The sequence below is a fragment of the Cryptococcus neoformans genome, chromosome 2 (genome assembly GCF_000149245.1).
Source record: "Cryptococcus neoformans var. grubii H99 chromosome 2, complete sequence".
NCBI lineage: Eukaryota > Fungi > Basidiomycota > Tremellomycetes > Tremellales > Cryptococcaceae > Cryptococcus > Cryptococcus neoformans.
Window position 1 is genome coordinate 1,397,442 of NC_026746.1, and position 17,500 is coordinate 1,414,941.

Consider the following 17,500-nt stretch of genomic DNA (forward strand, 5'->3'; position numbering starts at 1 on the left):
GGCGCTGAGAGCATTCATCTCTATCTTGTTGGATAACAGGATGATCGGAGAAACGCGCTCCCCATGCGAGAGCAGTTGCAAGGATAGGATGGGGGATAGGGCCTTGAGGGTGGGTGTTGGGTGTGTAGAGGCGTGCACGGAATGTGGGCGGATCGTAACATGGGTTACGAATGTGTGCAACGGAAAAGAACGAGCCGATTAGGTCATCGGCCAGTCTAGCCACATTACCATTAGTATAGATATAGAGGTGGTGAAGAAAAGCTTACTTGGTAAGTTCATCTGCAGCCAGACTCTTATGCGCTTCACTCGGCCCTTCTTCCCAGACTTTGCCTCCCATTTCTTCCCATAAGTCGCTTTCGCCCCGCTTGCAAGATTCGATGCTGGCTACATCGGAATACCCCAATACGGAAGTGAGAATGGGGTAAGGAGAGAGGAGATAGCGAATGAGATCATGCTGTTGCTCACCAGGAGTGAGAAGTGATGGTGGTTGCGGTGGCGGGTGATTAGGAAGAGAGGTGGGCGGAGGAAGATTGAGAGATGAATTTTGGGTAGATCTTAGGTTTGTCAATAGGTGGAGAGAGCTAAGGAGTTTGTTAACATCACGATCTGCCCATATGGCCTGCGGTCAGACTCACTCTGCTATGGCGCTGGCATTCTCCCTGACATGCTGAGCCGCTTGCACCCGATGGAGCTTATCCAGATCAACTCCATCGTCAGCGATACTTGATGCGATTCCAATCGCAGGGGTCTGATCCATCTGAGGGTTAGAAGATGCTTCGCTATCCCGGCTTTCGATGCTGACGTGCCGCTCCAGCTCTGAGCGAACCGGATACGAAGCCGAGCTTGATGGTACCAGTGGTGGTTGAGATTGACTTTGGTCTTGGTTGCTTCCTCTTTTCCTCTTCCTGCGGGAGCCTCTTGGTTGTTCTTCCTCTGCTTTCTTCTTCTTCTCTGCTAGGGCTTCGATATAATTACTGGTACATTCAGTGCTCTTGGATTTACATTGTTCACACTGTAGAACATTAGGACTGGGATAAGTTTCGCTCTCTCATATCAAAGTTGTAAAGCTTACCACATCCTTCTTATCAGTCCTCAAACATCTGATTTTTCTTGACCGGCATTGATCGCAGGCAATGTTCTGCTTCCGAGTTGCACCTGGAATCAAACCAGAAGGAGAGCTGGCGGGAACAGGGTGGGCCATCGATGGAGTTGAGGAGCTTGAGCCCGCAAAAGGGCCTGTATTATCTTGAGCCATGGTATTAGCTGCCCTTATGGGCCTGTGTATGATTGAGATGCGGAGTGTGGCCGACTCATTTTATCTCGGCGATTTATAATTTTATAGACAAACCATTCTCGTCCTCTGTACAGACCGTCCTCGGATCCGAAAGCAGACGATCCAAGGCACCATAGATAAGAAAGTGATGATGTCACTTTAGGAGTTGTTTCATGAAAACATGTCACTTTCCCCACGCACCGCGAACGAACGCTAAAATTAAAGAATAGCAACTCCATCTCATCTATATTCCAGCTAATGTCTAGTCGCCCCCCTTTATAGCCGAAAAACGTAGCCAAGGTATGCTCCCGCCATGGGCATATCATCTCCTCGGCATGCCTCTTTAGCAACAACCAAACGCTCAAGGCGGCAGCATCTTCCCTTGACAAGGAGAAATGTAATGGGCAAGCAGCAGAACCAGACAGCCACGAGGGAGAACTGTCATGTCAAGGACGCCTCATCAAGGTCTCGCAGAATGCTTAAGAAAAAATATCTGCGAAGTTTTGCAAAGTACTGCCCCTTGATATCCGCCACTCTTGCTCCGTTTTCGACGCTGATGGATATTCCGGCGTTAAGTGTATGTGTCTTCTTTATCACCAAATTAACATTAGGTGACCTATTTGCTTAGCAAAGATGGTATAGTAATAATGGAGTCACCCAGCCTGACCCAAAAGCATCTTTAATTCTGTCGGCGGTGGGCCTTGCTCTAAACGTGGTTGCCAATATCCTGTTGGTCATACGCTTCTCTTCAAAAGCCCCTTTTTGGGTCAATCACTCCACCAAGTAAGTATGCAGACCTATACTTAGAGACGGGACTAACGTGGCCTGAAGATGGTCTCTATATTGCTGGTTAGGAAAAACAGTCGTCGCCGCCATCAACCTCATCCTCTTCGGTATCCTCACTCGTAACGAAGCAGGCTACCGGTATCTTGAAGGCTTCTGGTGTGCAATCGTATCTTTTATAGGCTCAAGCCTCATCTCCCTCACATTGCTATTCCACTATTTCCTGGCTTTTGGACACTCGAAATCTGATAACTCAGATATGAGAAGTGAAGGACGGCGCTTCATGCTCTCGGTCACCGCTTTCGTTGCGATCTTGGCTGTGCAAAGCTTGGTTTTCTCAAAAATTGAGGGTTGGGATTACGTTACCGGGATATACATGTCAGTCCAAACTGCACTTACTATTGGTTATGGGGATTATGTCCCGACTACAACAGCGGGGAAGGTCCTCATTTTCCCCTTTGCTGTGCTCACCATAAGCCAACTGGGTAATGAAATTGCTTTGATCATCGGTTTCATCAAACAGAGAGCAGAAGAGAGGAGGAACAAGTGGAGGCAAAGCTTCGAAGGCGCAATGCATCGGGAAGCCAATTCTTTGAGGCCAAAAGCGGGTTTGACGGAAGAGATGGCGTTGGTGTATAGGATTAACTCCCGAGAGGAAATGTAAGTCTACCATATCACTGACAAAGCTAGACTTGTATATGACTGATATATGATCCGTAGAATGAGTCAAATGTATGACTTGATATGGAGTGCGATGGCTCTAGTTGTGTTCTGGGTGTTAGGGGCGACAGCGTTCTCACAGATAGAAGGATGGACGTATGGGTAGGTACCATTCCCAAGGTCTGGAAGAGTGGGGGCTGATTCAAACAACTTCTAGCAATGCGATATACATGTGTATGATTCTATCTCTTACTATAGGATTCGGCGACTACACACCTGTACAACCTGCCGGCAAAGTTGTTTTTATCGTATACGCACTTATGGCTGTACCCATCGTTACTTCTTTTGCAGTGCAAACCATCACCGGTCTGGTACGTGATTTCTCCATGACATTGTATGCATTTACTTCTATACTGACTGGTTTTTTTTTGCGATCGCTTCTCCAGCTGAGCACAGTTTCACAACGCAATGTCAATCGTGAAAGTTTCATGATCGAACAGAAACGTTCCCCAGATGCTTTTGCTCCGCATATGGATTACATTGCGAGGTACCACAAATCGTACGCCGATTTGAGGGATAAGATTCTACAAGGAAACATTGCGTCAGATGGGCATGATGGTGGAAGAGAGAATGAAAATGACAATAGTGAAGGCGAGGACAACGAAGTAGGAGCAAGAGCAGAAGCAGAAGCAGAAGAACGAAGAGGGAATGCGTCGAACGAATCTGAGAGGGATCTACAAAATGAAGGTAGTACAAAAGTCAATGTTCAGGGTGCCGAGGAGAAGGGGTTAGATGAAGTGACAGACCAAATCCGGGAAATGGAGAAGGAAGACCTCAAAGAAGACGCCCGACGAGAGGAAGGTGAATCATCAAGCCACGGCTTGAACTCCGATAATGACCGAACAGAACAATCAACCTATCCGGCCGTAGCTGAGTCGGAGTCTGGTAGTCATTTTATCATCTCCAAAGAAGAACGTCAGCTTGAGGTCGATTTGCTGAAGCAATTGTTGGCCAAGACCGTCAGTTTTGAGGTTGAGGCGAGGCAGATGTTGTTGGATAGCATGGAAAAGAGTGTCGAGCGAACAATCTTGCTCGCGGACCGAAATGGTGAGCGTTATTCCTCCCATCCCTTTCCTTCGGTTCTTCCAGATAATTTACGCATAAAATTATAATAGTGCAGATCCGAGATGTAAGGGCCGTAAGAGGGGATGATGCCAACATCGTGTCCGTCTGGGCGGGGGAAGAGCAAGCACAGCGTAACGCGACGGAAAAAGACAAGGATAACAAATCGTCTTCAACTCCGAGAGCAGACCCTGATAAACCACATCATTTCAAAGAGAACCCTTCGGACATGCTTACCAGGGTAAGCAATTATCGCTCTTTGTTCGCCGAGATCCTGGTGTTGGGTGGGATATTACAGAAGCTTGAAGGTGCTGAGTTGAAGCAATTTGAGAGGTGGCGTGGAAGGCCGCTGGGAGCGATGGATAGCAGGGATGGGGATGAAGGGCATGAAGAGGATGAAGAGATGGATGGTGAGATACCGGAAGTAGTTCATGGACGGGTGGAAAGTGGTGCCGAGGACATGAAGGCAGTGGGTAAAGAGAGATGGTCGGGCTTGATGAAGGATTTGATAAGACGGAAATTGAGAAAGATGACGCATAAAGATGGGTGGGATAAGGGCGATATGGTCTAAGAATGTTCGACAATGTTGGGTTTCATCAGAGCGGATATCCTCATCAGGCATATTTCAACGGGTCAATAGTTTTGAGTCAATTGATCACCTGTATGATTAGTTATGCATGTTGTAAGCCTTTGAGTCGAACATTTGCCATCAGCTTCGGAGGTCGCAGCATCTTGAACCGGCCTGCGATCGAAAGATTTTCCTGTGAATCATGCTTATTCATACTTTACACTCCTCTGCTACTATGAAAGAGCATCTAATCGTTGATATTTTTGTCTACTGTACCAATACCTGTGTCTTGGCGGCTTTCGCTTGCTCCTCAACCTTCTTCTCCGTCTTGCCCACGCTTTCAGTCCAGGCTTTGAATTGCTCCGCCAAGGTATCAAGCTGCTTGCCCTCAAGGACTCTAGGCTGAACCCATGTGATGTCTGCTGTACCGTCTACTTGATCGAGGGAACCCCGAATGAGCCTCAAACTGGTCCGGCCATATTAATCAGTTGGACAATAAAGGAAAAAAAAAGAAACTTGCCTCAAAGCCTTCATGATCAGGTGTTCGACCTCGTGCACAGGCAATCTTGTCGCCTCCCCGATGCTCTGGAACGTCATCAATCTACTTGACCCATCCCTCGGTCTAGCAAAAACGGTCTGAATAAGCGCCATCAGACAGATTTTTTGGCGCAAGAAGGAGAGGGAAGCTTCCAATATGGGTTCGTTTGGGAGGTTGTTGCAAAGCGACTCGAATTTGCCAATTTCACCGGCATTGAAGGCGGAGATCATGGACTTGATCCATTCGTACTCTGTGCCGACGAGTGTTTGGAGGATAGGGTGTTGCAGCTTTACAGCGGTTAGGTGATGTTTTGCTTCAGGCGAACCAGATAACTCACCAGCTCTCCAAAATTATAGATGGTCTCTCCCAGCAATGCCGCAATACACAAGTCATGTGCCCGACTCTTTCTGTCCTCCGCTTCCAACTCCGCATTCACGTCCACACAAGCAAGATACAACAACGCATTCTTGTAATACGGCGCATAATCTGCCTTGACCTTGAAATAATCACCCGCTACACCATAGTATCCAGCATTCACCACAGGTTCCACTGTATCTTGTTCAGATAAGATCTTCTCGCATTCGTCCAAGGATGATTTGCAAGCAGAAAGATCGCCAAGGAGAAGTTGAGCATAAGCGATAGAAGAGAGGGAAAGGGCGAAGGCTGAAGCTGCAGGTGGTGCGGGAGCGGGAACTTCGGGAGTAGAATCCGTAGCGGGTCTGGGATAGGGCGAGGCGAGGCGTGAATGAACGGACTGAAGGAATTTGAGAGTAAGATCGGGTTCTGTGGAACAAAACATTTCAGTGTTAAGTGATGCCACGTTGGCTTGCTGTGCAGTGACTTACCGGAGAATTCGCGACCAACTCGTCGGGCAATCTCTACCAGCTTTAAAGCGTTGATCTTACTCTCAACTGCTGTAATGAACCTAATCATGCGTCATCAGCACTTGTCTCCTTGGTACATGCAAGATGATGCGCACTTCTCAAACAGCTCGATCTGGTACTGTCCAGTCCCGGGAAGGAACACAAACTGGGTCAATGTGACAGTCAAGTTATGCCACAACCTAATTAGCTATTAGCCCCCTTGTCGTTGTATCACTGTCCAGGAGGAGCGACGCACTTTCGTTCATACTGGTCCTTGATCTTAGTCCACCAAGGCTTGAGCTCCTCTGGGCCCGAAGCGAGTTGAGAGTCAAGGTAAGCTGCGGGAGACGTTGAGGAGGATGCTGGAGGGTCAATTTCCATGATGTATAGTTATTCGGAGAAGAATAGGATGAAAGAGAATAGTGAAATAGAAATAGAATGTCACGACAGCTCAAGATGTCATCGACCATCAGCGACGCGCGAGCGATTATTAACCAGAACAAGGGTGTACTAAAATGCCCAATAGGCTTAATTAACGGACCGTTTCTAACATATCTCTCCTCATTTACCGCTATATCCTCTTATACTCTTCTTCATTGTCCTGTTTATTGTTATATACTCAGAATATACAAGCAGAAAGAACCAGAATTTGCCATCCATGGATACACAAACCTAGAGCAAAGAATACATATCGTCGAGCTCAAAAGCTATCAGACAACTACATCATCGATTTACCCATTATTCGCCCCTTATCCCATGACAACAATTTTGATCAATAAGCATACACACAAAACTAGAAGATTCTGGCCAATATCTTCTCTTAAAAAGTGATCGGAGAGTGATCATCCTTGAGATCCTGGTAATAGCTGTCAATTGCATCAAAGAAGTCGAGGTCTGTCTTGAGGTCGGCATCGTTTGAGCGGTGGAACAGAGTACGCGCAAAGATCTTGAAACCAAGACCTATTCCTCCCACAAGAGCGATCTTCTTACCGTCAGTCTTCTGCTGAAATTATCAAGGGGGAAGGAGGGATTAACAATACCGTAATTGAAGATGAAGGTTGCCACATCCCAATTGCCTTTTAAGAAACGGCGTAGCCCGGAATCCAGATGAACAACCCGGTCCAAAAGAGCGCCCAGGCCAGCATAAGGCTGGCTCCTGGAAGGCGCGAGGAGGAATGACTTGCAGTCGATTTTTTTGGGCTTTCATGGCGACGTTGAAGGGGATCCACGTGATGGCCATCACCAATTGCTATGGAAAAAATTAGGTGCGTAAAATAGGCTAACAGGAAAAGGGAAAAAAATGGGACAAAGTTGGATACTTACAACATGGTGGCTGCAGTGCAGGAATTTTCCAACCCGAATCAGCACAAATTATTTGCTTGGGGGCAGCTGCTCACTTGAGGATCCAGTTCAAGACAACCTTGGAAGATGACCCCAATGCAAGGTAGGACGGACATGTAAGAAGCATGACCACAACGCAGCAAGTATATGGAACACCATGTCTGCTGAGTCTGGTCAAGATTCGAGGCGCTTTGCCATCGAGGGCAAGGGCGTGCAGCGAACGCGTAGTATTAAAAGTGAAGGCATTACCAGCCGAGAGAATGATTACGATAAGACAAGCGTTGACGATGGAAGGTAGTACTTTGATCTTGAGGTTTTCCATTGATATGACACTGTTCACCATCAGTACCTGATTGGAAGGAACAGGAGGAGAATTGAGCTCACTAGGGACATCCACCGGCATATGTGTCACTACCACCGAGCAAACTGCATGTCAGTCAATTGATAAAGCTCAACTTGTCACATACAATTACTGATATTGTATCATTGGAAGGAAGCAGAATCCTAACGTATATGGCACTTCCGACAAAGAAGAGCTTTAATCTCTTGATAAGGTTCTTAAAGGCTCTCGGGACCGTTCGCCGTAGCTCTTTGCCCCACCGGCAATCATGATGAGATATTGGGGCCCGCCCAGACTGAATCCAGCCACGTTGACGGCGTTGACAAAAGAAAGAAGACGATCAATGGCTGAATCGCCTGCTCATGGACCAGGGTTGCCCCAGTATCGGAAACCAAAAGCACTACTCTTGAATATTAGCCATAGTCTTCCCGATCGATTGGGTAAGGGACACATTCTTTGTCAGGGTTACCACCTGACATGACGACCACCGTGTAGATTATCAGGCCGGTAGCAAAGAGGATCTTTCCAAGGGAGAACCAGGGCTGTACAAATGGATGAATATACAGCTCAGGGATCCGTCCAGAATGTTCACACTATCCAGGCTTGAAGCCGTGGCCGAACATACGTCTACTAACCCCCGCTGCCGATCCATAAGCTTTCAATATCTCCATGCGGAGAGAAGACTGCTCGAAATGACATCTCAACGCCGTGATAGTTATTTAGCTCTTCGTGAAGCAGACCTGGGACTGGATAGTGAATCATTTCTCACATATTGTACGGGCAGATTATCCTGTTTGAGGAAACTGGATCTTGTCAACAGTCTCATCGACGATCGTTTTCAATGCGATATCAAACTGGTCGAAAATTGTGATTTTGGTTCCCTTCAGATGGTAGTCGAAGTCCAGATAAATGAGATTTGTCGCTGGGTTCCTGTGCGGGAATGTTTGTCGGGTCGAAGAAGATTCCGTGCCGGGACCTGAGACGGCACTGCGGGTGACATGAGGATGACGAATGCCAATAACAACGGAGTGTCACCTCCCAGGTTGCTGTGTTACAAAACTCGTACCTGATTGTGACCAACAACAACAACAAAAAAATGGGTGCGTGGCGCGAGCCAGCCAGTAAACTAGTTAAATTAAGGAATTTCTCATACGTACTATATACCCCGAAGTCATCAAAGATATAGTCCTCGTTCGGGATCGATCGAGACGAAAGGGGCCGAGAGCTTTATTTAGCACGCTACAGCTAACCAGCAGCAGTCTGGGGGCAGTTCGACCAGGCCGGCTAGCTGATACCGTGACGTATGAGCCGTTATAGGATCTGCAAAGAGGCCGCGCACCACATTAGTATATCTTGTTCAGCGATGTGAAGGTATGGTAGGCCGAGTTGTCTCCGCTAGCGTACACTTACCTTAATTAACATAAGTTTATTGCCTCTTCGAGTGACGGAGCTTCCACGTTCAACGAAGGATGTTCAACCCATCAACGCAGCATATGACGGACGGCGGATTTGTACCATGACAGCTCCCGCTCAATATCGTCGTTCCATCATCCAATGCAGCATATGACAGGAGTCGTAGCATGACAGCTTCCGTCTCAATATCGTAATCCTTTCGTCGCTGTAGCAGTTGCGCCCTAGAATGAACGAACTTCATCTTCGTCCAAACTTGAACTCCTCCTGTCTCATGTCAGGAGGGAGCTACTCATCGTACGATTCAGCTGAAAGCGGTGCAGTACATTCCTGTTGCAGGGATCCCCTTTCTTGCTCAGCATGTTGATGGCAGCATAGAACTCCGCATGATACACCCAATGGGTCAACTTCAATACATATATGAAGTGCCTTCTTCCTATCATGCCCTTTTGCCCTTTCCTTTTCTTTCTCTTTCTGGAACCAATCTCATACTTCTCACACACACGCACACACACAACATTCCTCACCGACCCAGTCTTTCATTAATATACGTACGATGAAGTACTCCACTATTGCTGTCGCCGCTATCGGTGCCCTCGCCGTTCAAGCCACTCCAATCAAGAGAGATGTTTACACCCCAACCGACACTGATATCCTACAGTATGCGTTGACTCTCGAGCACCTGGAGAAGTGAGCCATGTTTTTCTGGCCTCGCTTTTGGAAAATGCTTCCTGATACTCCTTCCGCCTCTATTACCATAAGCAACTTCTACTCCACTGCCCTCAAGAACATGGACACCCAAGCGTTCGTCGATGCCGGATTCCCAACCTGGGTGCGGAACAGGTTCGAGCAGATTGCCACTCACGAGGCCTCCCACGTCGCCGTTCTATCTGATGCCCTCGGCACTGACGCCACTCAGCCATGCGAGTACTCCTTCCCATACACCGATGCCAAGTCATTCACTGCTCTCTCACAGGTTATTGAGAACGTTGGTGTTTCTGCTTACCTCGGTGCCGCCGGTTTTATCATGGACAAGACCTACTTGACGTGAGTGTATATGGGCTTCCCACATCGCATGAATCACTGTCTGACTCTTCCCCTGCTCCCTTCCGCAGCGTTGCTGGTTCCATTCTCACCACCGAGGCGCGCCACCAGGCCTGGATCGCCTCCGCCGTTAACAAGCAGAACCCATGGTCCGGCCCGTACGACACTCCTCTCGGTCTGTCCGATGTCTACTCCATTGCCGCTGCTTTCATCACCAGCTGCCCATCCTCCAACCCAACTCTCCCAGTCAAGGCATTCCCAGCTCTCACTCTGTCTTGTGACGCTGCCGGTTCCACCGCCATCCTCAACTATACCGGTGCTAGTTCATCCGACACCCTTATTCTCTATTCTGGCCTCACTATCCTCGCCCTCCCCGTCACCGACATGATGGTTACCATCCCACCCTCTCTTCAGGGCATTGCTTACGCAGTCGTATCTTCAACGTCTAACACCACCATGGTTGACGATTCCAACATCATTGCTGGCCCAGCCATCATTGACCTTCCTTTCGCTTCTTCCGCCAGCAATCCTAACTTCACTGGTATGTAAAGTTGACCTTGGCAGTGACTGAGGGAGAAGGAAGAACAGTCGAACGGAATACTTGGATAAGAAACACTGGCTAGGGTTGTAAATGGACTTTTGGAATATTCCCCAATTTTTGTATAATCACTGTTTTAGCGAGCTATTCATAACTTTGTTTATTTTCCATCTGTTTCCCACCTAAATTTCGCCTCATCTGTCACTTCAGCGCCAGCACCAGATTGCTTGCTGCCAGACCACGCCGATATTTGAACGGCATAGCCTTGTCAGAAGTGCAAACTGACTGTTGATTCGTCCAGAAGTCGTCCAGAAGTCGCGCGTAAACATGTGCCGACACAGTGCGATAAAGATGAAAATTATTCGGAGCCTGATATGCGTCGATAGCTAATGCCGTTTTGATGTCACGCGGAAGGAAGATAGATTATTGGGGATGTAGAGTGACGAATGCGTCCAGTAATCCGTGTACAAACAGTTGTGTCTAATAGAGAACTTTAGACTGGTGATAACTAACTTCCTTTGACCTTGATCTGTTAATTCCAGCCGATAGCTTCTTCTGAAGCATCGATTACATCAAAGCATTACTGAGGGCGACGCCGAAAATCTGAATGTAACATATGGAGGACGGTGATGTTAGGTTCCAGCATGCAGCTGTTGCATATGCATCACTTATGCGGTAGGTCTTGAGAGATATGAGACTGTAAGGCCGACATCAGCTATTTCGTTAAGACATCCTGATTCTCAGCCATGCTCACTTCCAGTACTGCAAGCACTATCCGCCTTGTCCACACCCCCAGTAAGAATAATCAATGTGTTCGTCAGTACTTCCGCCACGCCGGACCCAGAAGGAGCAACAGCCACACATAGTAACCAGTTTGGAAGGTCAGGCCCCCAGATGAAAAACATAACCTTGGAGAAAAAAGACATGCTACACATGAACGCTGCCATCTAGTAGAACTTGCCAATTCGTCGCATGTACCATCAGGCAGAGACGGAGCCGAATGGGAGAATAACTTTGAAGAGAGATGCTTTCATGAGGTAGGATGATTTTTGATGCGTCGTCAAAGACACCCTGTGGGGTCACGAGATAGTTTCCGGCAAACTTTGAGCGGGTGAGCTGCACCACCGAGAAATATAATGGCATGCCATAAATCTAGCAGAAAAGCAATAATATTCCTCAGTAAGCTGATGTATCTACCATCTTACGGCCGATTGAAACTCACCACGCTGAGTTCCATAATAGATAACAGCCAATTTGAAAAAGCTACGGAAGCTGGATTCCGCTGCCTGCATTAACTTACCATTAATGGAATGGAAGGCAGTAGAATCATGGTACGTAGCTCAGCAGCCTCAACGACATAATAGGCTCCTTACTCAGTTCCGCCTCCACAAACACGAAGATCGTACTCATTGTGAGGCTGATGAATAGCAAAACCCATACTGATCTATCAATGGATGATAGCAATACCGATCATAACTCATGCAGACCACAGCCCAGTACAAACTCACATAAATAAAGTTGCATTTCTCGGCTTCGCTGAGCTGAACTGACCATTGGTAGTTCTGACGGGAGTGAGACCGTTGAATAGCCACTTCGACAACAACGGACATCATATATATGTATACAATAGCAACCTATCACTGCGCACTGCACTCTAATCAAATTATGCGTTAGTTAATAATAGGAGCGGATGACGATCTTCTTTTGAACGGCGATGGCCGAGAAGCTCCACCTTCTTCCGTCATCGGCGGCCTCCACCTGCCTTTGCCACCACCACTTCCACGCACCACTACGTGACGGCAGTGACAGGATCAAATTCGCTGCATGTTTCGTATATTAACTCTATTTAATAGCTCTCCTCCTGGCTATATTCATGCCTTTCATCTCACCAGCACTCTTTCGCTCAACAATCCACACAGCCCGTACTCGCTTTCCCACCTCTTCAGCCACAACCGCAGCTCGTTCGATAAGCTTTAGTCTTCCATTCGCACTTTTCAGTTCATCCGCCTCCGCCAACATGTCTCAACCTCCTAAGGTCCAGAAATCTGACGACGAGTGGCGTGCAATCCTTAGTCCAGAGCAAGTAAGTTGATCTATTGGCCTTTAGATGGGGAGACAATCAGGCCGGTAAGGGGGGTAGTGAGTGGGGGTTGCGAAGTCTTATGGCGAAAATGTTGGTGCTGAGAGATGTTTGTTAGTTCCGAGTCCTGAGACAGAAGGGAACTGAGAGGCCGGGCTCTCACCCTTATGACCACTCCAACGACAACGGTGTTTATCGTGAGTTATGAACGTATTTGTTAATCTTTCAGGAATGCTTAACAGTAGTGCGATAGACTGTGCCGGATGCGATGCTCCCTTGTATACATCGAAGACCAAGTTGTGAGTTGTCCTTCTCTTCTGCGTTTGCATTCCATGGACTGATGCCTGTGAAACAGCCAATCTGGATGTGGATGGCCTGCCTTTTATGACACCATCCCAGGTGCCGTTAACCGCCACGAAGATAGCACACTTGGGATGACTCGCACGGAGATTACATGTGCCAACTGGTGAGACAACTTGGCTGCACCTAGACTATTATCCCCAGAAACTGATCGTGTTTGGTAATCAAGTGGCGGTCATTTAGGTCACGTTTTCAAGGGGGAAGGTTTCCCTAACCCAGTTGACGAACGGTAGGTTCTTGTCGAACACCTTCAGATAGATTCAGATCTTAACTTGATTGGCAGACACTGTGTCAACGGAATTTCCCTCAACTTCAAGGATGAATAGATTCAAAAATGGGACATGCTGTTTTAGGGGACAGAGGATAATCTTGATGCAGAACTTTGTGCCAGCTGCTTATGTGACTGAACTGAAAATCTGTGCCATCTCATCTGAGGTTGGAGTAGGAATGCAAATAGGTTACATAAGGTAAAAGAACACAAGACAGGACAGGAAATAAAAAAGAAAAGAAATGACGGATATCTGTATGCAGTATTTTGGGTAAAAGGGTAAAGGAAGGCTTTGCTAAATAAAGCATTCTGAAATGTACAGCACTTTGTAAGGCACAAAAAGGCAATTTGATCGAAAGTAATGTAGAGGAATATCAAGCAATGAGATTTGAATGTCCAAAAAAGGAATGAACTAGTAATTAAATTTCTCCAACACACCCCACTCAAAACCCACTGTCTTCAAGGGACGGCATGCCGTAATCATACCTGTCTCCTTCGAAAGCAAACCTTGAAAATGCCGATGAAGGTTCAGTCTGAGTCGATGATCCAGGAGAGATATACCCGAATCCCTGAGGAGGATGGGACTCAAGGAACTCCAGCTGCTGTTGCTGCATATATCCTTGCGCACTCGCTGATCTAACGAACTCGGCGCTTGTCGGGGTAGAAGCTATCGAAATGGGCTGAATGATGGGAAGAGGAGCAGAGACTGGGGTAGGAGCAGATATGGGTGCGGAGGAGAGAGAAGGTTGGGAGGAAGGGAGGGAAGTTTGTGGGTTCACACCCTGAGAGGAAGCAGCTTGGTTGGAATTGGGGTTGTTGATAAATACAAATGCTTGGTCGTTATCTCCATGAACACCCCCTTGGAAGTCATCAACCATAGGAGAGGGCATAGCTGGGGTGAAATAGACCGGTGGCTTGTTGTTGTAATCCATCGACAACTCGTACATCGAATGATGTCTCGTCATGTTTCCAGGCTGCGGGAATCGCTGGGTTGGCATTTGCATATGGTGAGAATGAGAATTGTGGGGGTTAGAAGTAGGATAGGAGAAAGAATCGTGGTGAAGGCTGGATTGCTGTTGTCTGGGATCGGGGAGCTGCATGCCGAGAGGAGTAAAGGGCAAATGATGGTTTGGCACGTGGCCTGTAGCTCGCCATGAGACGTCAGAGGGCTGAAGAGGGGTGTAGAGGAACTGGGGCTTGTTCTTGGTACGCTTAGACTGAGGGATGGGCATGGCGAGATTGGGGTCGGAAACGGCAAGAGGAGAATCAGAGCGCTTGCGGGGATTGGAGTTATTGATGGTGTTGGTGGTATTAGTAGTGGTGAGGGGGTTGATGGTGTTGAATGGAGGAGGAAGTTCGGAGCCTTCACATGCTGAACCAGCCTGAACGGTGAGTCGCAAACTTTCTGGGATAGGAATGACGAGGGGCTTGTTCATGTCTATCGCGATAAGTCAGTAACTGGGCAATAGAGTTCATTAATTAGAGCTCACCTTCAACCTTTCCCTTCTGTCGTCTGTGCTCATCCGCTCGTCCAACCAAACAAAGCTCTCGAAGGATCTCAAACCTTTCGTAGGTGATCCAAGCCATGATAGAAGCCGTTGACAATTCAAGGTCAGCTACTCGAGCAAGTCCGCTTCTAAGAAGGTGTATTAAGAGTACGATACGCTCTGCAATACAAAAGAGGTTAGTATCTTGCGGTAATGCGATGAGTATACCACTTACGCTCTTTAGATAGATGATCTGGTGCTCGGTGAGGGACCTCGTCTGGCCACCACTTGGGCTTTGCATTCTCGCCCTTGTTATAAGGAAACTTGCTCTGCTTCTTTGGTTCGATGACCTTGATCCACGCTTTGGCAACGAGTTTACAAGTATCTTGTTGGACAGCAGCAAAACGCTTGGCAAAGTACGGCACGATCTCTTCTTGCTGGAGAGTGATACAGTGCTCATTTGAAGTTGGTGATGTGACGTTAGATGAAGGAGGAGGCTTGACGTTGGCGGCTTCACAAAGAGGGGTGGCTGGTTCATCCACAAGGGTCTTGTCTGGGTCCACTTCTTCAGAGTCATCGTCCTCAACCTCCTCTTCAGCTTCCTCTTCATCAGAACCACCAACAGCCGCAGAGGCGGTTGGGGCAGAGCTGCCCTCACCAAAAGCCTTTTTCATGGTCCCCTTTCCCTCTTCTTCCCTTCTCTTCTTCAATTTCCCCTTTAACACCGACGCGTGATACCGAAGAGCATCCATGTTTAATATCCCCCCTCCATCACCCTTGCCGCCCTTCTCGAAGGTTTCTTTGAGGAGAGCCGATTGATAAGTGTGGACTTCACCTTTCGGTGAGATGAAAGCGACGACGAACTGGGATCCATCGATGTAAGAAGTTTTGCCAAGGTTGTGGAGTAAGTGGTCTCGTTTGGCCTTGTAATGCCTCATGCACTCGCGGAGAGTGTCGTAACACTCTGTACGGGCAGCGATACGAGGCATGACTCGGTGATTATAGTAGATAAATGGTGATTTGAAGTGGGATAGAGGACAGCCTGGATTGATGTTAGAGTTGTTTGTGCGATTGCAGAAACGGCCAAACAACTCACAAGAGAAATTATAGATGATAAACAAGCAGATATAAAGAGTGACAGCAGTAAGTGTAATGACAGTGTGAGGCTAGTTAGTGTAGAAAAGGTATTGGAGAGGTAATGAGACAGAATCAGACGGGAAAACGGAAAGGACGATGAACAATAAACAAGTGATCCACCATCAATTCAAGGGAAGGCCGTGTTGACTTCGTTCCATATCGGCCAAACAAGGGGAAACTCAGATGATCGAGATCCCTGAATTCTTCGTAAAAACGGTATGCGGAATGCGCCGCATGGGCTTAAAAACAGTCGCGCGGAGAAAGGAGTCTGGAACGCCACTCTCAGCCGGCGGTTGTCGGAATCAGCCGGATGATGGTGGCTTTTTCCTTGCGGATTCTAATAAGAAGTCTGCAGAAGTTTATTCGGAGTTCCGATCAAGTTGAAGTTTTTAATTAATCATCATGGTGGGGCGGGAATATGCCATCACTGCATGTTTGCTGGTTGTCGCCACGGTGAGTAGCCATGATGCCATTTTACCTCAAAAACGACAAAAACGGCTTCAATTACACCAATATGTTTGCGCATCGAATTAATAATGTACACATTCATCAGGAATCTGCATCTCCACATATTATAAAGCGCCACTCAAAAAAGGCCAAGAAAAAAGCGGCAGTCAAAAGACCGGAGCGTGCAGAACTCCAAGAATTCCCAGCACCACTGCTTAGCTCTTTACAGTTGATCATTCACCTATATCGAAGCAAGGCACGGCGGCGTTTGTTGAGTCTTGCGTACTCTGGCCAAGCAGATAAGTACAATATCCCGAGTGGCGACGATTTACTACACCGGTGTATGACTCGAGACTTGAGAACTCTCTCATTCACAAGGCCTTTAGAAGTTTAACAGTCTGAGAACCTCATCTGTCTTCACATTTCTCTTCCCTCACACTTTAACTTTGTAGTTTCTACTACCTTAAGTTCGTTCATTGCGCTATCACTGTGGCCCAAACCTATGGTCTCTTTCTTCCGTTCCTCGCGCTCGGGTTCCTCAAGCCAAGCACCTTCTTCAGAACTCATTTCACCCTCTTCTAACGCATCGCATCGCCAGTTACCAGTCCCATCTTTGGGAGCGTCCCTTATACCGGAGAATGGCATCTTTTCGCCCGGCCTTTTCTCCTTTCACGAAGGAAGAGGCCGTGCCAGAATATCGCCCCCTCCGTCGCCGTTGTCTTCCTCACCACCACCTGTAGAAAGGCGGGCAAGCGAACCAGTGGGCATTGGCAATACCGCGAGCGAACGGGATAGACTTCCTGGGTACACTCTTAATGCTTCGACCCCAGCCCAGAGTCAGGCTACTTTTGCGCCTATACCAACTTATGAATCAGCTCTAACCCAGGGAGTATCCTCTCCATTCTTCGCGGGAGACAGGATATCGGATGAGTGGGAAGATACCTATATGAGAGAATATTTTGGCCAGGATGACTTTCACGGAGAAAGGGGGGAAGGCGAACAGCCAGACACTCATGTGATTGACTCAGCAGGACATGACTCGGAGAGTGACGAAGATGCTCCGCTTCTACCGCCTCAACATGTACTTTCCGATCGTCGCTTCACTTTCGCCGGCATAGACACTCATCGGGCTTCTGTGTCCGACGGGATAGTCGAGCCTCCTGTGCTCGAGACGCAGCGTCCTCCAGCCGGAGCTCCGTTACCACCTGCTTACAGTCCAGAAGTGAGGAGGGACGAGTTGA

General features: G+C 47.8%; 8 protein-coding genes and 2 non-coding genes; 5 read left to right on the forward strand and 5 right to left on the reverse strand.

The window, feature by feature from the left end:
* The window catches only part of CNAG_04012 (hypothetical protein), a 3,028-nt gene extending 1,683 nt beyond the window's left edge, over positions 1-1,345 (reverse strand). The window contains exons 1-4 of the mRNA XM_012191913.1: positions 1,073-1,345; positions 636-1,012; positions 267-581; positions 1-215 (exon numbers count right to left, since the gene is read on the reverse strand). The exon at positions 1-215 is cut by the window's left edge and continues 174 nt beyond it. Coding sequence (XP_012047303.1) covers positions 1-215; positions 267-581; positions 636-1,012; positions 1,073-1,255 — 1,090 coding nt within the window. The 5' untranslated portion in view covers positions 1,256-1,345. The remainder of the gene's footprint in view (positions 216-266; positions 582-635; positions 1,013-1,072) is intronic.
* Positions 1,346-1,469: 124 nt separating this feature from the next.
* On the forward strand, positions 1,470-4,536 carry CNAG_04013 (potassium channel protein). XM_012191914.1 has 7 exons: positions 1,470-1,850; positions 1,902-2,056; positions 2,105-2,716; positions 2,777-2,878; positions 2,934-3,087; positions 3,163-3,823; positions 3,892-4,536. The coding sequence occupies exons 1-7, from the start codon at positions 1,587-1,589 to the stop codon at positions 4,407-4,409; spliced, it is 2,466 nt and encodes an 821-aa protein (XP_012047304.1). The 5' UTR covers positions 1,470-1,586; the 3' UTR covers positions 4,410-4,536.
* Positions 4,537-4,594: 58 nt separating this feature from the next.
* Positions 4,595-6,262, reverse strand: CNAG_04014 (26S proteasome regulatory subunit N9). XM_012192226.1 has 6 exons: positions 6,064-6,262; positions 5,924-6,007; positions 5,790-5,869; positions 5,282-5,727; positions 4,927-5,231; positions 4,595-4,872 (listed from the first exon to the last, which is right to left on the reverse strand). The coding sequence occupies exons 1-6, from the start codon at positions 6,186-6,188 to the stop codon at positions 4,674-4,676; spliced, it is 1,239 nt and encodes a 412-aa protein (XP_012047616.1). The 5' UTR covers positions 6,189-6,262; the 3' UTR covers positions 4,595-4,673.
* Positions 6,263-6,420: 158 nt separating this feature from the next.
* Positions 6,421-8,191, forward strand: CNAG_12198. The gene is made up of 3 exons (XR_001045456.1): positions 6,421-6,798; positions 6,859-7,072; positions 7,147-8,191. It is a non-coding gene; the product is annotated as a hypothetical RNA (non-coding RNA).
* On the reverse strand, positions 6,460-8,468 carry CNAG_04015 (amino acid transporter). XM_012191915.1 has 7 exons: positions 8,258-8,468; positions 7,616-8,187; positions 7,533-7,559; positions 7,205-7,480; positions 7,131-7,140; positions 6,843-7,056; positions 6,460-6,789 (listed from the first exon to the last, which is right to left on the reverse strand). The coding sequence occupies exons 4-7, from the start codon at positions 7,468-7,470 to the stop codon at positions 6,686-6,688; spliced, it is 594 nt and encodes a 197-aa protein (XP_012047305.1). The 5' UTR covers positions 7,471-7,480; positions 7,533-7,559; positions 7,616-8,187; positions 8,258-8,468; the 3' UTR covers positions 6,460-6,685.
* Positions 8,469-8,596: 128 nt separating this feature from the next.
* CNAG_04016 (hypothetical protein) lies at positions 8,597-10,696 on the forward strand. XM_012192227.1 has 4 exons: positions 8,597-8,859; positions 8,914-9,588; positions 9,661-9,945; positions 10,014-10,696. Exons 2-4 carry the CDS (start codon positions 9,455-9,457, stop codon positions 10,489-10,491), a joined length of 897 nt encoding a protein of 298 aa, XP_012047617.1. The 5' UTR covers positions 8,597-8,859; positions 8,914-9,454; the 3' UTR covers positions 10,492-10,696.
* CNAG_12199 lies at positions 9,301-12,085 on the reverse strand. The gene is made up of 3 exons (XR_001045457.1): positions 11,703-12,085; positions 11,235-11,632; positions 9,301-11,177 (listed from the first exon to the last, which is right to left on the reverse strand). It is a non-coding gene; the product is annotated as a hypothetical RNA (non-coding RNA).
* A 192-nt stretch (positions 12,086-12,277) lies between these two features.
* Positions 12,278-13,526, forward strand: CNAG_04017 (methionine-R-sulfoxide reductase). XM_012191916.1 has 6 exons: positions 12,278-12,563; positions 12,679-12,757; positions 12,814-12,859; positions 12,916-13,026; positions 13,090-13,149; positions 13,204-13,526. The coding sequence occupies exons 1-6, from the start codon at positions 12,354-12,356 to the stop codon at positions 13,244-13,246; spliced, it is 549 nt and encodes a 182-aa protein (XP_012047306.1). The 5' UTR covers positions 12,278-12,353; the 3' UTR covers positions 13,247-13,526.
* CNAG_04018 (hypothetical protein) lies at positions 13,324-15,978 on the reverse strand. XM_012192228.1 has 4 exons: positions 15,772-15,978; positions 14,911-15,717; positions 14,679-14,855; positions 13,324-14,626 (listed from the first exon to the last, which is right to left on the reverse strand). The coding sequence occupies exons 2-4, from the start codon at positions 15,662-15,664 to the stop codon at positions 13,632-13,634; spliced, it is 1,926 nt and encodes a 641-aa protein (XP_012047618.1). The 5' UTR covers positions 15,665-15,717; positions 15,772-15,978; the 3' UTR covers positions 13,324-13,631.
* A 239-nt stretch (positions 15,979-16,217) lies between these two features.
* CNAG_07489 (hypothetical protein) overlaps positions 16,218-17,500 on the forward strand; it is a 3,529-nt gene continuing 2,246 nt past the window's right edge. The window contains exons 1-2 of the mRNA XM_012192371.1: positions 16,218-16,265; positions 16,366-17,500. The exon at positions 16,366-17,500 is cut by the window's right edge and continues 350 nt beyond it. Of these exons, the coding sequence (XP_012047761.1) occupies positions 16,762-17,500 (739 nt within the window). The 5' untranslated portion in view covers positions 16,218-16,265; positions 16,366-16,761. The remainder of the gene's footprint in view (positions 16,266-16,365) is intronic.

Excerpts from the sequence above, each read along its gene's own strand:
- CNAG_04013 (XM_012191914.1), top strand. The coding sequence starts at position 1,587 with ATGGGCATATCATCTCCTCGGCATGCCTCTTTAGCAACAACCAAACGC. Across the intron at positions 2,057-2,104 it reads TGGGTCAATCACTCCACCAA|ATGGTCTCTATATTGCTGGT; the intron begins GTAAGTATGCAG and ends CGTGGCCTGAAG. Across the intron at positions 2,879-2,933 it reads ATAGAAGGATGGACGTATGG|CAATGCGATATACATGTGTA; the intron begins GTAGGTACCATT and ends AACAACTTCTAG.
- CNAG_04014 (XM_012192226.1), bottom strand. The coding sequence starts at position 6,188 with ATGGAAATTGACCCTCCAGCATCCTCCTCAACGTCTCCCGCAGCTTAC. Across the intron at positions 5,870-5,923 it reads CAGATCGAGCTGTTTGAGAA|GTTCATTACAGCAGTTGAGA; the intron begins GTGCGCATCATC and ends ACGCATGATTAG. Across the intron at positions 5,232-5,281 it reads TCTATAATTTTGGAGAGCTG|CTGCAACACCCTATCCTCCA; the intron begins GTGAGTTATCTG and ends ACCGCTGTAAAG.
- CNAG_04015 (XM_012191915.1), bottom strand. The coding sequence starts at position 7,470 with ATGGAAAACCTCAAGATCAAAGTACTACCTTCCATCGTCAACGCTTGT. Across the intron at positions 6,790-6,842 it reads TCATCTTCAATTACGGTATT|ATCGCTCTTGTGGGAGGAAT; the intron begins GTTAATCCCTCC and ends GACGGTAAGAAG.
- CNAG_04016 (XM_012192227.1), top strand. The coding sequence starts at position 9,455 with ATGAAGTACTCCACTATTGCTGTCGCCGCTATCGGTGCCCTCGCCGTT. Across the intron at positions 9,589-9,660 it reads ACTCTCGAGCACCTGGAGAA|CAACTTCTACTCCACTGCCC; the intron begins GTGAGCCATGTT and ends TATTACCATAAG. Across the intron at positions 9,946-10,013 it reads ATGGACAAGACCTACTTGAC|CGTTGCTGGTTCCATTCTCA; the intron begins GTGAGTGTATAT and ends TCCCTTCCGCAG.
- CNAG_04017 (XM_012191916.1), top strand. The coding sequence starts at position 12,354 with ATGCCTTTCATCTCACCAGCACTCTTTCGCTCAACAATCCACACAGCC. Across the intron at positions 12,758-12,813 it reads CAACGACAACGGTGTTTATC|ACTGTGCCGGATGCGATGCT; the intron begins GTGAGTTATGAA and ends GTAGTGCGATAG. Across the intron at positions 12,860-12,915 it reads TATACATCGAAGACCAAGTT|CCAATCTGGATGTGGATGGC; the intron begins GTGAGTTGTCCT and ends CCTGTGAAACAG.
- CNAG_04018 (XM_012192228.1), bottom strand. The coding sequence starts at position 15,664 with ATGCCTCGTATCGCTGCCCGTACAGAGTGTTACGACACTCTCCGCGAG. Across the intron at positions 14,856-14,910 it reads AGATCATCTATCTAAAGAGC|AGCGTATCGTACTCTTAATA; the intron begins GTAAGTGGTATA and ends TTTGTATTGCAG. Across the intron at positions 14,627-14,678 it reads ACAGAAGGGAAAGGTTGAAG|ACATGAACAAGCCCCTCGTC; the intron begins GTGAGCTCTAAT and ends TTATCGCGATAG.